The 15,809-nt window shown below is 47.2% G+C and overlaps 1 protein-coding gene across 1 annotated transcript; it reads right to left on the bottom strand.

Moving 5' to 3' along the window:
- Positions 1 to 2,524: 2,524 nt before the first annotated feature.
- LOC138786625 (zinc finger protein 420-like) lies at positions 2,525 to 14,224 on the bottom strand. Its single transcript, XM_069963606.1, has 6 exons — positions 13,988 to 14,224; positions 13,091 to 13,258; positions 12,874 to 12,997; positions 12,537 to 12,787; positions 12,090 to 12,495; positions 2,525 to 5,789 (listed from the first exon to the last, which is right to left on the bottom strand). The coding sequence occupies exons 1-6, from the start codon at positions 14,063 to 14,065 to the stop codon at positions 3,856 to 3,858; spliced, it is 2,961 nt and encodes a 986-aa protein (XP_069819707.1). The 5' UTR covers positions 14,066 to 14,224; the 3' UTR covers positions 2,525 to 3,855.
- Between the last annotated feature and the right edge of the window lie 1,585 nt (positions 14,225 to 15,809).

Raw genomic sequence — 15,809 nt, 5'->3', positions numbered from 1 at the left:
ATGGCGCAAAAAAATGACACCTGACACCCCATAGACCAAAGGATAAAAGCGTTATAAGCCTGGGAATAGAGCGATTTTAAGGAACGTATATTTGTTAACAATGGTTTGAATTTTTAACAGGCCATCAGATACAATATAAGTTATACATGTTACATATCGTTATATATATTTTAATCGTAACGACTTGAGGAACATATATAACAAGTCAGTTTTACCTCAGGGCGAACGGTGTAAAAATACATACCCCCCAAATAAAAGAAATGCGTTTTTTTTTTTCAATTTCACCACACATTGAATTTTTTGCTGGTTTCGCAGTGTACTTTATGGAAAAATTCAGCCTGTCATTGCAAAGTACAATTAGTGACGCAAAAAATAAGGGCTCATGTGGGTCTGTAGGTGGAAAAATGCAAGTGCTATGGGCTTATATACACAAGGAGGAAAAACCGAAAACCCAAAAACGAAAATTAGCCTGGTCCTGAAGGGGTTAATCCAAGTAACTCTTAAACCAAGGTACCATAATATATATATATATATATATATATATATATATATATATATATATATATATATATATATATATAGTGGGATGAAGTTTGGATACACCCTGATAACAATGGCAGTGGTTGCTGATATCACTTTACCATTTGTGGCATAGGAGGGGGAAAACATTTGAGGCCAGGTGACGCCCATCTGCCAAGCCGCCATTTTGGATTCAACTTTTTCAATGAGAAGGGGGTCATGTGACACATCAAACACATAGAGAATTGCACAAGAAAACAATGGTGGGCTCATTTTTAACATAGCTTTATTTATTATTGACATGATTTTTTAGTGTTACAGCCATTAACACCTCGCAGGGGTTGTCCAGACATAGTTTGTCCAGTTGTAGTTTTGCAGCAGCTGGAGGGCGGAGGGTTCCCCATTCCTGGTTTACACAATAGGTTCTGTTCAGTGATGAGGCAAACTTTTATGTGATTAGTGACGTTATACAAAACTAACAGTCCGACAGTAACCCACACTGGACAGACCCCTCCAAATGTGCTGGAACACAAAAACTGCTGGTGTGGTATATGGGCTATGAAGATAGTGGGGCCATTCTCCATCAATGGAAACCTAAGTCCCACCGGGTATCTGCAATTGCTCCGTGATGATGTGTTTCCCTCTCTGTGCACTGAAGCCGGCACATTCCCTTAGTTCTTCCAGCAAGATGGTGCACCACTACATTACGGATGTCAGTTCCGAACATACCTCGATGAGCAGTTTCCTGGGAAGTGGATTGGCCGCCGTGGCCCAGTGGAATGGACGCCGAGGGCTGTGGTGTGATCCGTGAAGATCCAGGATGTGGGGCACCTGAAACAACGGATACAGGAGGCCTGTGGTAGCATTTCTCCTGTGGTATTGCTCTCGAACAGAATCACGTTGACAGTTCAACACAATGGGCAGCACTGTGAGCACATCCTTTAGTGAACTACTGTTTTTGCTCGATAATGAATGGAGCAACGTTTTTCTTGTGCAATTCTCTGTGTATGAGGTGTCATACACATAGAGAAGTAAAGTTGAAAAAAGTAAAGTTGAATCCAAAATGGCGTCTTTGCAGATGGCTGCCATGGGCCTCAGCTGTCCTCAAATGTTTTTCCCCTCCAATGTACTAATATGCCAGGGTATATACCAGGGGTCCTCAACTGGCGGACCGCGGTCCGAACCCGGATCGCGGAGGCCAGCTGTCCGGACCCCTGGCCAGACTCGACAACCGCCCGGATCCGGCGGCCCCCATGTGTCCCGCTCCTCCACCGCAATGCCTCCCGTCCCATAGGCGTACTGTCCTTAGATTTCAGTACGCCTGTGGGGCTGGGGGCAGTGTCGACCTGGCCGCCTGCTGAAACGCGCTCTCTGAGGACGTCCCAGGGATTTCCCAGCAGGGCACACATCAGTGACCTCAGTGTGCGCCGCCGTCCTGTACTTCCGGTAGAGCAGGCCGGCGGCATACACTGAGGTCACTGGTGCTCGCTCTACTGGGGAAACCCTGGGACATCCCCAGAGAGCGCGTATCAGCCGGGGGTCGGGCCGGAGACAGGAGAAAAGAAGACAGGCTGGGCGGGGAAGCGAGGTGCTAGGTGAGTTGTGGTTTTTTTTGTACAGGGGGGCTATATGGGAGGGGGAGAGCGCACAGGGGTGCTATATGGGAGGGGGAGAGCGCACAGGGGGGCTATATGGGAGGGGGAGAGTGCACAGGGGGGCTATATACTACAGGGGGAGCGCACAGAGGAGCTATATGGGAGGGGGAGAGTGCACAGGGGGGCTATATACTACAGGGGGAGAGCACACAGGGGGGCTATATACTACAGGGGAGAGCGTACAGAGGGGCTATATGGGAGGGGGAGAGCGCAGAGTGGGGCTATATACTACAGGGTGAGAGTGCACAGGGGGCTATATAGGAGGGGGAGAGTGCACAGGGGGGCTATATGGGAGGGGGAGAGTGCACAGGGAGGCTATATACTACAGGGGGGAGCGCACAGAGGGGCTATATGGGAGGGGGAGAGAGCACAGGGGGGGCTATATACTACAGGGAGGGTGCACAGGGGGGCTATATACTACAGGGGGAGAGCACACAGGGGGGCTATATACTACAGGGGAGAGTGCAAAGAGGGGCTATATGGGAGGGGGAGAGCGCACAGTGGGGCTATATACTACAGGGTGAGAGTGCACAGGGGGCTATATACTACAGGGGAGAGTGCACAGGGGGCTATATACTACTGGGGGAGAGCGCACTGGGGGGGTGCACAGGAAGCTATATACTACTGGGGGAGAGCTCACAGGGGGGGCTATATACTACTAGGGCAGTCACCCCCTTTGTACCTAATTTCAAAGGGCTGGTGATGGAGAAAAAATTTCAGTTTTCCCGCTAATAAGCAGCAATTCTGTATGTAAATAGTTGAACAACATTTGTGAAAAGTAACAAAACACGTTTCCTACTGATGTTCAGCTCGGACCTTCACCTGACAATAGACCCCGGTAAGTGGACCTTCACTAAAAGTTGTTGAGTACCCCTGTTATATACTAACATCAAGCACCCTGTATATGTAAGCATATATATACACACACACACATACTTAATATATTTATCTATAACTATGTATACACCTAAAATACCACAAAAATCTGTGATCTTTTCTCCCCCTCCCTTCCGACACGGATGATGTAAACAAGTCCCTATCTGCAACTTTGTAATATCTGGAAGGATAATCACAGTGAGTTCATCAGTAACATGATCTTAGTTTAATCCTCCCAGCATTAAAAAGAAGCGACAAAGTTGCAGATAAAGCCTGCCAGGACTGTGCAAGTGAAGCTGCAAATGAAAGAGCTGAGCAAGCACACTAATCTCTGACAATAGTAAAAATCATTATAAAATATTGTAATATATACCTTTCAAACACCACCTGGCATTACCCCTACAGCACCTACTGGCATTACTCCTACAACAAACAGTCATCACTCATGTGAATTCTCTTTATAATTATTTACAATCCTTTATATTCATTTACCACCAGCATGAAAACGGCTTCTCCCCTTTATGCATTCTCTGATGCTTAAGAATTATTTTTTGAGCAAAACATTTCGTACATTTTAAACATGAAAACGGCTTCTTCCTTGTTTGAATTTTTTGATGGCTAACGAGTTAATTTCAGAACAAAATATTTTCCACATTCTGAACATGAAAGTAAGTACTCCCGTGTGAATGTTTTAATGTCGAAGACGACTTAATTTTTGACTAAAACATTTCACATATTGTGAACATGAAAGTGGCTTCTACTTGTGGGAATGTTTTGATGTTCAAGAATATTTGATTTGACTAAATTATTTACCACATTCTGAATATGAAAATGGCTTCTCCCCGTGTGATTTTTTTTGATGTTCAAGAAGACGTGATTTGCGACCAAAACATTTCTCACATTCTGAACATGAAAATGGCTTCTCTCCTGTGTGAATTCTTTGATGTTTAACAAGACTTGGTTTCTGAGTAAAACATTTCTTACATTCTAAACATGAAAATGGCTTCTCTCCAGTGTGAATTCTTTGATGTTTAACAAGATCTGATTTATCAATAAAACATTTCCCACATTCTGAACATGAAAATGGCTTCTCCCCTGTGTGTATTTTTTGATGTTTAAGAAAACTTGATTTGTGGCTAAAACATTTCTCACATTCTGAACAAGAAAATGGCTTCTCCCCAGTGTGAATTTTTTGATGACTAAAAAGTTGTGATTTCAAAATAAAACATTTCCCACATTCTGAACATGAAAATGGCTTCGCTCCTGTGTGAATTTTTTGATGTCTAACAAGATTTGCTTTGTGAGTAAAACATTTCTTACATTCTAAACATGAAAATGCCTTCTCTCCAGTGTGAATTTTTTGATGTCTAACAAGATCTGATTTCTGAATAAAACATTTCCCACATTCTGAACAAGAAAATAGCTTCTCCCCGTGTGAATTTTTTTTATGTTCAAGAAGATGTGATTTGCGACCAAAACATTTCTCACATTCTGAACATGAAAATGGCTTCTCCCCTGTGTGTATTTTTTGATGTTTAAGAAAACCTGATTTGTGGCTAAAACATTTCTCACATTCTGAACATGAAAATGGCTTCTCTCCAGTGTGAATTTTTTGATGTCTAACAAGATCTGATTTCTGAATAAAACATTTCCCACATTCTGAACATGAAAATGGCTTCTCCCAGTGTGAATTTTTTTGATGTTCAAGAAGATGTGATTTGCGACCAAAACATTTCTCACATTCTGAACATGAAAATGGCTTCTCTCCTGTGTGAATTCTTTGATGGTTAACAAGATCTGATTTCTGAGTAAAACATTTCTTACATTCTGAACATGAAAATGGCTTCTCTCCAGTGTGAATTCTTTGATGTTTAACAAGATCTGCTTTATGAATAAAACATTTCCCACATTCTGAACATGAAAATGGCTTCTCTCCAGTGTGAATTTTTTCATGTTTAACAAGAACTGATTTATGAATAAAACATTTCCCACATTCTGAACATGAAAATAGATTCTCCCCTGTGTGTATTTTTTGATGAGTAAAAAAATCTGATTTCTGAATAAAACATTTCCCACATTCTGAACATGAAAGTGGCTTCTCCCCTGTGTGAAATTTTTGATGACGAAAAAGATGTGATTTCTGAATAAAACATTTCCCACATTCTGAACATGAAAATGGCTTCTCTCCAGTGTGAATTCTTTGATGTTTAACAAGATCTGATTTCTGAATAAAACATTTCCCACATTCTGAACATGAAAATGGCTTCTCCCCTGTGTGATGTTTTTGATGTTTAAGTTGACTTGACTTGCAAGAAAAACACTTCCCACATTCTGAACATGAAAATTGCTTTTTCCCTGTGTGAATTTTATGATGTTTGAGAACATTTGATTTCAGAGTAAAACATTTTTCACATTCTGAGCATGAAAATGGTTTCTCCCCTGTGTGAATTTTCTGATGTCCCTTTAGATATTTTTTAAGAGCAAAGATCTTTTTACATTGTGAACATGAAACCTGAGTCTTTCCTGTATTTTCTCTTTGATGTTCATCGTCTTCTCTGTAAATGTCAGCTTGCTGTGATGGAGCAGAAGATGGGACTTGTATAACAGGATGAGATGAGAGATCTTTGCTGTGAGGGGCTGAGGGTGTATCTGGGATAGTAGATGGCTCCTCATATGTATCTTGTGTGATATGATCCTCTGAGGAGATCTGATGTCCCCCTGAGCTCCTGGTAGAATCATCTGCAAAGGAGAAAACACCATCTCTCTTATTTCACAGTTATAGAACCTTAAAGAGTCACTGTCGTATTTACTTTTTTTTTTTGCAGAAATCAATAGTCCAGGCGATTTTAAGAAACTTTGTAATTGGGTTTATTAGCCAAATCTGCCATTATCTGCATTTGAAAAGCCTTTTACCAGCCCCCCCCCCCCCCCGCCCTCCCCTTTTCCATCCACTGCAAAAAATCAGGAAATTGTGACTTGTTGCATCAGACGTACCCTGTCTGTTCTATAGAGAGGGGAGAGGGGAGGGGAGAGGAAGGAGTTAGCCGGCAGCAGAAAGCAGATAACAGATTATTACAGGCACAGAGCTGGGTGACAGCTGTAATCAGAGCTCAGAGAGGTCAGTGGTGACTGTCAGAGGAGATAAAGGGTGAGGGATTTGTAGATTAACTCTTTGTTGTCCTGTTTTGGTCTTTTATTTTGCTCTCTCCATAGGAGAACAATGAAGACAGGAGGGAGAGCTTCAAACTGCTTTTTCATGATAAAAATGCATTTTTCGGCTAATAAACCTAATTACAAAGTTTCTTAAAATCACCTGGACTATTGATTTCTGCAAAAAAAATTTCATGACATGACACTTTAACCTCTTAAGGATGCATGACGTACCCGTATGTCAGGCGCCCGCAAGAGGTGTTCAGAGTGCGGCGACCCCACTCTGAACCGCCGCTTGTCGCGGGTATTAGCGGGCACGGTTCGATCGCCGTGCCCGCTAATACAGTAATCAGATGCAGCTGTCAAAGATGACAGCTGCATCCGATTACTGTACGCAGCACTTCCCTGGTGTCTAGTGGCGGAGATTATTTACTTTTATTTATAACCTGGGAAAAGGGGGGTGATTCAGACTTTTATTGGGGGAGGGGGCTTTTTACTAATAACACTTTTTTTTTTTTTTACACATATACTAGAAGCCCCCCTGGGGTTAGGATCATTCCCCGGGGGAACTTCTAGTATATACACTTTGATCTCTCATTGAGATCTTTGCTATATACTTATACAGCAAAGATGAATGAGATCGGCACTCGGATGCTTTCGGCTGCTGCAGCCAAAAGCATCCGAGTGCCGAGTCGGGATCAGCGCCATTTTGGCAGAGACCCCGGCCAGAGCAGGATGTGTGGATTGCTCCTCCAGGACAACATCCCGGAGGAGCAATCCACCCCACTAGACACCAGGGATGACGCTGCATACAGTAATCGGATGCAGCTGTCAACTTTGACAGCTGCATCTGATTATTGTATTAGCGGGCATGGCGATCGGACCGTTCCCGCTAATACCCGCAGTCTTGGGCTACACGCGGCACCTGGGACCGCGGCGGTTAAGAGCGGGGTCGCCTCGCGTCCCTGCTCTGAACACCTCTTGCGAGCACATGACGTACGGGTACGTCATACATCCATAAGAGGTTAAAGTGACTGTATCGCCAGGCCCAGGCTGAAGCACTGGAGGCGGCCGACCCACCATTAGTGGGAAGAAACCCCAGCCCCTCCATGACCCTTAGTGGGTTTCCTCCCAATAAGGGTGGGTCGGCCGCCTCCAGTGCTTCAGCCTGGGCCTGATGGTACAGTCACTTTAAACATATTGCAGACATGGAAAGTTACTCTTTTTTATGTAACATAATAAAAATTATAGAATGGCAGAAGCGGAGACGGGCGAGCTCTCCCACTGACACACTGAGGCCGGTGGACATTCCGCTAATTCCGAGGCTTTTGCTCCGTGTGATCTGGCTCATAGAGTAAAACAGGACTCCAGCGTCACTGTGCATTATGGGTAATAATATCATCTGCAGGAACTCTATGTTGTTCTCAGGCTGATTTTGGTTATGAATATCGGCCAAACCCGTTGAAAACTCGTTGACCTTGAGTTCAGGTCTTATAGAGTTTAATGGTTGAAATAGAGGGAAATGTATAAAAGCTACAGACGCCATCAGTCCGGGGGCCGGTGGGACACGACTATTCAAGTGTGGGAAATTCTAACAGAACTGGAGACATGTTCATCAGACGGGGAATATTCTGCTGGCAGTGCCGCACTTTTCTCCAGATAGTGAAGCACAACCCAGCTACAGGGCGGCACAGCGCACACATATTATATGGCAGTATTCCATATATTATACACACATCATGTGTTATTACCTGCAGCCGCGTCACATCCTCATCTATATTATATTAGAACTTAGGCTGAATCAGGCCCGCATCTGCCATGAGGCGAAGTGAAGTCTTCGCCTCAGGCGGCAGCTCCCACGACCCTGCAGGGGGCGGCACTGGCCGCCCCTGCACAGTGAGCTTTCATGCATATATTATATGCCTGACCTCTCACTGACTACAGGAGCAGAGAGATCAGCCATAGACTGATGTCTCTGCTCCTGTAGTATTCCGGGGCGTGCTACGCTAATAGCGTACCGCACACGGAATATACGTGCAGAAGAAGGGACTCCAGTGTGATGCCGGACTCCCTGCTCCTGCACTATAGGAGCGCCCCCTGCTGTCAGCTGTGTCTGTGTCCTTATTAGGAGGCACACACAGCTGACAGGAGGCTCAGAGCAGGGAACTATCAGCTTTCTGCTCTGTGCCAGTCACTTCTAGATCACAGGCTGTGTTAGTGCTGCGATCTAGAAGTGATCTGGAGCAGCCAGTGATGTCTTCCTGGTCAGGCTGCTCTATGAGATCTGTGATCAGCCTAACAGGAAGTGACCAGGAAGCCACAGGGACAGCGGGGGAACGAGTGGTGAGGTGAGTAGCTGCTGGCCTGTTTTTTTGTTTTACTTTACTGAGATGGGGGGGGACAGGAGATGGATGATACAGGGGGAGATTGTGGGGACACAGGAGATGGATGATACAGGGGGTGATTGTGGGGAGATGGGGGGGGGGCACAGGAGATGGATGATACAGGGGGTGATTGTGGGGAGATGGGGGGGGCACAGGAGATGGATGATACAGGGGGTGATTGTGGGGAGATGGGGGGGGCACAGGAGATGGATGATACAGGGGGAGATGGGGGGGACACAGGAGATGGATGATACAGGGGGTGATTGTAGGGAGATGGGGGGGACACAGGAGATGGATGATACAGGGGGTGATTGTGGGGAGATGGGGGGGGGCACAGGAGATGGATGATACAGGGGGTGATTATGGGGAGATGGGGGGGGCACAGGAGATGGATGATACAGGGGGAGATGGGGGGGACACAGGAGATGGATGATACAGGGGGTGATTGTAGGGAGATGGGGGACACAGGAGATGGATGATACAGGGGGTGATTGTGGGGAGATGGGGGGGCACAGGAGATGGATGATACAGGGGGAGATGGGGGGGACACAGGAGATGGATGATACAGGGGGTGATTGTAGGGAGATGGGGGGACACAGGAGATGGATGATACAGGGGGTGATTGTGGGGAGACACAGGAGATGTATGATACAGGGGGTGATTGTGGGGAGATGGGGGGACACAGGAGATGTATGATACAGGGGGTGATTGTGGGGAGATGGGGGGACACAGGAGATGTATGATACAGGGGGTGATTGTGGGGAGATGGGGGGACACAGGAGATGGATAATACAGGGGGTGATTGTGGGGAGACACAGGAGATGGAGGGACACAGGAGATGGAGGGACACAGGAGATGGATGATACAGGGGGAGATGGGGGGGACACAGGAGATGTATGATACAGGGGGTGATTGTGGGGAGATGGGGGGGACACAGGAGATGGATGATACAGGGGGTGATTGTGGGGAGATGGGGGGGACACAGGAGATGGATGATACAGGGGGAGATGGGGGAACACAGGAGATGGATGATACAGGGGGTGATTGTGGGGAGATGGGGGGACACAGGAGATGGATGATACAGGGGGTGATTGTGGGGAGATGGGGGGACACAGGAGATGGATGATACAGGGGGTGATTGTGGGGAGATGGGGGGACACAGGAGATGGATGATACAGGGGGTGATTGTGGGGAGATGGGGGGGACACAGGAGATGGATGATACAGGGGGTGATTGTGGGGAGATGGGGGGGACACAGGAGATGGGGGGACACAGGGGGTGATTGTGGGGAGATGGGGGGGACACAGGAGATGGATGATACAGGGGGTGATTGTGGGGAGATGGGGGGGACACAGGAGATGGATGATACAGGCAGGGCTGGGACAAGGAGTTTCGGTGCCCTAGGCAGAGAGGGCAAATGGCGCCCCCCCCCCCCCCCACACACACACACACAAAAGTGATATAACTGTATAAAAAGACATATATACACATTTTTAAATACAATAAGTTCAGGTTCACACAAACCTAAAAGCTTGCTATTTGAATGCTGATGGTTGAAGAAGATGGATGCATAGGCTGCATCCATCTTCTCCAGCCACTAGGATTGTACTGTAGTATTAATTCTGCAACTCTGTGCCCCATATAGTAGTTAGGCCAACTCCTGTGCTCCCCTATATAGTCCCCACATAGTGTATAATGTCCACACAATATAGCCCCCACATACTGTATAGTGCTCACATAGTATAGTACCCACAGAGTATAGCCCACACATAGTTTATAATCCCCACAAAGTATAGCCACATAGTGTATAGTCCCAATATAGTATAGCCCCCCATATTGTATAATCTCCACACAGTATAGCCCCCACATAGTGTATAGTGACCACAGAGTATAGCCCCCACAGTGTATAGTGACCACAGAGTATAGCCCCCACATAGTGTATAGTGACCAGAGTATAGCCCCCACATAGTGTATAGTGACCACAGAGTATAGCCCCCACATAGTGTATAGTGACCACACAATATAGCCCCCACATAGTGTATAGTGACCACAGATTGTGGGGAGATGGGGGACACAGGAGATGGATGATACAGGGGGTGATTGTGGGGAGATGGGGGACACAGGAGATGGATGATACAGGGGGTGATTGTAGGGAGATGGGGGGACACAGGAGATGGATGATACAGGGGGTGATTGTGGGGAGATGGGGGGACACAGGAGATGGATGATACAGGGGGTGATTGTGGGGAGATGGATGACACAGGAGATGGATGATACAGGGGGAGATTGTGGGGAGATGGGGGGACACAGGAGATGGCTGATACAGGGGGTGATTGTGGGGAGATGGGGGACACAGAAGATGGATGATACAGGGGGTGATTGTGGGGAGATGGGGGACACAGGAGATGGATGATACAGGGGGTAATTGTGGGGAGATTGGGGGGGACACAGGAGATGGCTGATACAGGGGGTGATTGTGGGGAGATGGGGGACACAGGAGATGGATGATACAGGGGGTGATTGTGGGGAGATGGGGGGGACAGGAGATGGATGATACAGGGGGTAATTGTGGGGAGATGGGGGGGGGACACAGGAGATGGCTGATACAGGGGGTGATTGTGGGGAGATGGGGGACACAGGAGATGGATGATACAGGGGGTGATTGTGGGGAGATGGGGGGGGACACAGGAGATGGCTGATACAGGGGGTGATTGTGGGGAGATGGGGGGACACAGGAGGAATATGAGGAGATGGGAGGATTATGGAGGGCACAGGAGGAATATGAGGAGATGGTGAGACACAGGTGGGGGGGATTATGATGAGATTGGAGGATTATGAGGAGATGGGGGACACAGGGATTATGACTACAGGAGGAGATGGGGGGATTATAACTGCCTGGGGGGATTATGACTACATGAGGAGAATGGGGATTATAATAGTGTGGAGCCTAAAATGTCTGTCCAATAGATGCTGCGGGGATCATGGCTAACAGAAGTCTTCATGATGGAGTCTGATCCGAATGGAGAAGAAAAGAGAAAGTGAACAACTCTGATGAGAGAAGACGTCGGCTGTGAGTCACTGGATGTAACTGCACCCTGATCACTATACTGTCACTGTGTGGGGGTAATGCTGGACTCTATACAGTGTTTTTTATTCAGTAGCAGTACTGGTGGTATTGATCAGTCATTAAGCAGAGGTAGCGAGTTCAGGATGTGGCGGAATTTTTCCCTTGTAGTGGTAATAATGGTGATAGTATTTAGTCACTATGGAGTGGTGATATGCAGTCATTATGTGGTGGGATTATTTGGTGTTTATATAATGTTGATCTCAGTTGGGGGGGGGGGCGCTATTTCTGTTCTCGCCTCAGGCAGCAGAACAGCTAGAATCGGCCCTGGGCTGACTGATTATATAGCTAGAAAACTTAAAGGACACAGAACTTATAATATTCCACACAGAATAGTTACAGCCGATGACTGAGGAGAATGTGAGTGACATCACTACTCACCTGGGCGGTTACCTGTAGTGATGTCCTCCTTATACTGCTCATCACTGCTGTCATCTGTCCCTTCTTCATCCGCCTCTTCCTTTACCCTAATGTCTGTAGCATTAAAACAGTTCAGTTTCTTCCCTCCAGTAACTTCCTCCTTATACTGCTCATCACTGCTGTCATCTGTCTCTTCTTCTTCTTTTGCTCTTATGTCTGTAGCATTCATATAGTTCAGATTCTTCCCAAAAGAAATGTCCTCCTTATACTGCTCATCACTGCTGTCATCTGTCTCTTCTTCATCCGCCTCTTGGTTTACCCTAATGTCTGTAGCATTAAAACAGTTCAGTTTCTTCCCTCCAGTAATTTTCTCCTTATACTGCTCATCACTGCTGTCATCTGTCTCTTCTGTCTCTTCTTCATCCGCCTCTTGGTTTACCCTAATGTCTGTAGCATTAAAACAGTTCAGTTTCTTCCCTCCAGTAATTTTCTCCTTATACTGCTCATCACTGCTGTCATCTGTCTCTGGAGCATTAATATTGTTCCCATCTTCCCCCTGATTCGTAAGATGTGAGAGAAATATTGTAAAGTCATCAGACAGTAGGAGAAGTCAGGTGGGATGTACAGATCATAGGGAACATCTCCATCTACCTGATCCTGATCCTGTGGGAGAAGAGGACGGGGACATCTCTCTGGTGCTGTTCTCTTACTGGATCTGACTGGAGGGAACACATACAGAGACTGAATTCATTCTTTCCATCCAGATAATACAGAGAGGAGGTGTGTATATAGTCCTGTCTATTACCTGCTGATGGGAGGGGCTGCTGATCCTCCAGCATCACATCCTTGTACTGATCCTTGTGTCCTTCTACATACTCCCACTCCTCCATGGAGAAATAGACAGCCACGTCCTGACACCTTATAGGAACCTGACACACACAATGATCACACAGTCATCCCCCCCACCCCTCCAGTGGTGTTACTGTATAATGTCCCAGCATTCCCAGCAGCCACAGTCTCACCTCTCCACTCAGCAGCTCCACCATCTTGTTGGTAACTTCTAGAATCTTCTCTTCCTCCATTTCCTCATGTATCAGGGGCCCCGGGATTGGGCTCAGGGTTCTTCCCCATCCTTCACACCCAGGGGCCCCACAGCGCCCACTAGAGGACTTCTTCACTACTGTGTAATCCTGTGTATGGAGAGACACATTACTATCACTCCATCCATTCCCAGAATCCCTCACCTCTCCAGTCCTATCCATCTGTTATTCCATAGATAAGAATGATGTCATGATGACATCACTCCCAGAATCCCTCACCTCCCCAGTCCTATCCATCTGTTATTCCATAGATAAGAATGATGTCATGATGACATCACTCCCAGAATCCCTCACCTCCCCAGTCCTATCCATCTGTTATTCCATAGATAAGAATGATGTCATGATGACATCACTCCCAGAATCCCTCACCTCTCCAGTCCTATCCATCTGTTATTCCATAGATAAGAATGATGTCATGATGACATCACTCCCAGAATCCCTCACCTCCCCAGTCCTATCCATCTGTTATTCCATAGATAAGAATGATGTCATGATGACATCACTCCCAGAATCCCTCACCTCTCCAGTCCTATCCATCTGTTATTCCATAGATAAGAATGATGTCATGATGACATCACTCCCAGAATCCCTCACCTCTCCAGTCCTATCCATCTGTTATTCCATAGATAAGAATGATGTCATGATGACATCACTCCCAGAATCCCTCACCTCCCCAGTCCTATCCATCTGTTATTCCATAGATAAGAATGATGTCATGATGACATCACTCCCAGAATCTCTCACCCCTCCAGTCCTATCCATCTGTTATTCCATAGATAAGAATGATGTCATGATGACATCACTCCCAGAATCCCTCACCTCCCCAGTAAGCAGGAAGAGTATGTGTAGGGTGAGGGTTATTATCCTCTCGGCCATCTTGTCTCTGTCTCTCTCCATGGTTGATGGGTCGGTCTCTTATATAGAAGATATCAGCAGAGGATCCTGGAGAGATGGATAGAAAGTAGAGGATACAATGTATAATAAAGAATGGGAAGAAAAAGTACAACAAAGTAGCCAACCAGTGGGCAGATCCCAGGAGGCAGCAGCAGCAGAGCACACTAGCAGGAGGAGGGGGAGGGGCAGGAAGGATTTCCACCTGTACCTTGTGTCTGGCCCCTCCTCCTCTCCAGTGATTAATGCTCAGGAGGCAAGGGGCGGGGCAATCCAGCAGCAGCTGATAAACAAGTCAGGAAGACACAGGAGCCCTGCGCTTCCAGGACCTGCCATGATGTCACAGTCATGTGATCAGTCACATTGAGGAGGAGGAGGAGTCACTTGATCAGGGGCTGCTGCTCAGTGTATGCAGGACTCCGCTGTGCTGGATGAGCTGATGGTACTGTATGTTGTATATAGTACTGTATGTAGTATATGGTATATGGTACTATATATGGTATATGGTACTGTATGTGGTATATGGTATATGGTACTGTATGTGGTATATGGTACTGTATGTGGTATATGGTATATGGTACTGTATATGGTACTATATGTGGTATATGGTACTGTATATTGTACTGTATGTGGTATATGGTACTGTATGTGGTATATGGTACTGTATGTGGTATATGGTACGGTATGTGGCACTGTATGTGGTATATGGTACTGTATATGGTATATGGTACTGTATGTGGTATGACTGGGAGAATCTCCTCACTGCACACAGGTGACATCATTAGTGCTGAAGCCTTAGCAACCAATAGGATTATTACTTTCATTTTCAAAGGGAGCTGGAATCTGACCGGTTGCTAGGGCAGCTGCCTCACAACAGATCCACAGAAATATATGGTAGATCCTCTACCCCAACTACATAGTTGTCACCAGTCCCGGTTAATTTACGTCCTGGCAAGCCCCGCCCCATAATGGCCCCCAATGCTAATCATAATCTAAAAAACAGATGCTGTCCGGGAGCGGGGGGACTCCGGTACATGCATTCCACGTCCGTGATCCGTTAGGATCACGGAACGTGGGAATGCAGCCTAATACTAAACGCTCGGATTAGGATCGGGGGTCCGGCAGGGTCTGATTTTGACTGCTAGGAAGCCCGGAGTGGAGCAGCCAATGAAATCCGGCTGGGGCGGGACCTCCAGTCTGCTACCCCAAGTCTGCCCATCACGCCTAGTCTGTCCCAGTCAACCCCAGTCTGCCCCAGTTTGCCCCAGCTACCCCAAGTCTCCTCCAGTCACCCCCCCCCCCCCCGGTCTGCCCCAGTCACCCCCGGTCTGCCCCAGTCACCCCCAGTCTGCTCCAGTCACCCCCCCAGTCTGCCTCAGCTACCCCCAGTCTGCCCGTCACCCCCAGTCTGCCCAAGTTTGCTCCAGCTACCCCCAGTCTGCCCTAGTCACCCCCAGTCTCCTCCAGTCACCCCCAGTCTCCTCCAGTCACCCCCAGTCTCCTCCAGTCACCCCCAGTCTCCTCCAGTCACACCCAGTCTCCACCAGTCACTCCCAGTCTTCCCCAGTCACCCTGAGTCTGCCCCAGCTACCCCCAGTCTCCCCAAGTCACACGCAGTCTGCCCCAGTTTTCAAGGTTTCATGGGGCCCCATGCAGTTGTTTGCTAAGGGGCTCCATGACTCCTGGCTACACCCCTGCCCCATAGCTGTTCCTACTATTACTACTACTACACCCCTCATCCTTTGTGTTG

Source organism: Dendropsophus ebraccatus, chromosome 3 (genome assembly GCF_027789765.1).
Source record: "Dendropsophus ebraccatus isolate aDenEbr1 chromosome 3, aDenEbr1.pat, whole genome shotgun sequence".
Classification (NCBI taxonomy): Eukaryota; Metazoa; Chordata; class Amphibia; order Anura; family Hylidae; genus Dendropsophus; species Dendropsophus ebraccatus.
This window is presented reverse-complemented; position numbering and strand designations above follow the sequence as displayed.

Bases quoted from the DNA above. Each gene is read 5' to 3' on its own strand.
- LOC138786625 (XM_069963606.1), bottom strand. From the start codon at position 14,065: ATGGAGAGAGACAGAGACAAGATGGCCGAGAGGATAATAACCCTCACC. The intron at 13,259-13,987 runs GTGAGGGATTCT...CTCCATACACAG, and splicing joins TCTTCCTGCTTACTGGGGAG to GATTACACAGTAGTGAAGAA. The intron at 12,998-13,090 runs GTGAGACTGTGG...TGTGTGTGTCAG, and splicing joins TGGAGCTGCTGAGTGGAGAG to GTTCCTATAAGGTGTCAGGA.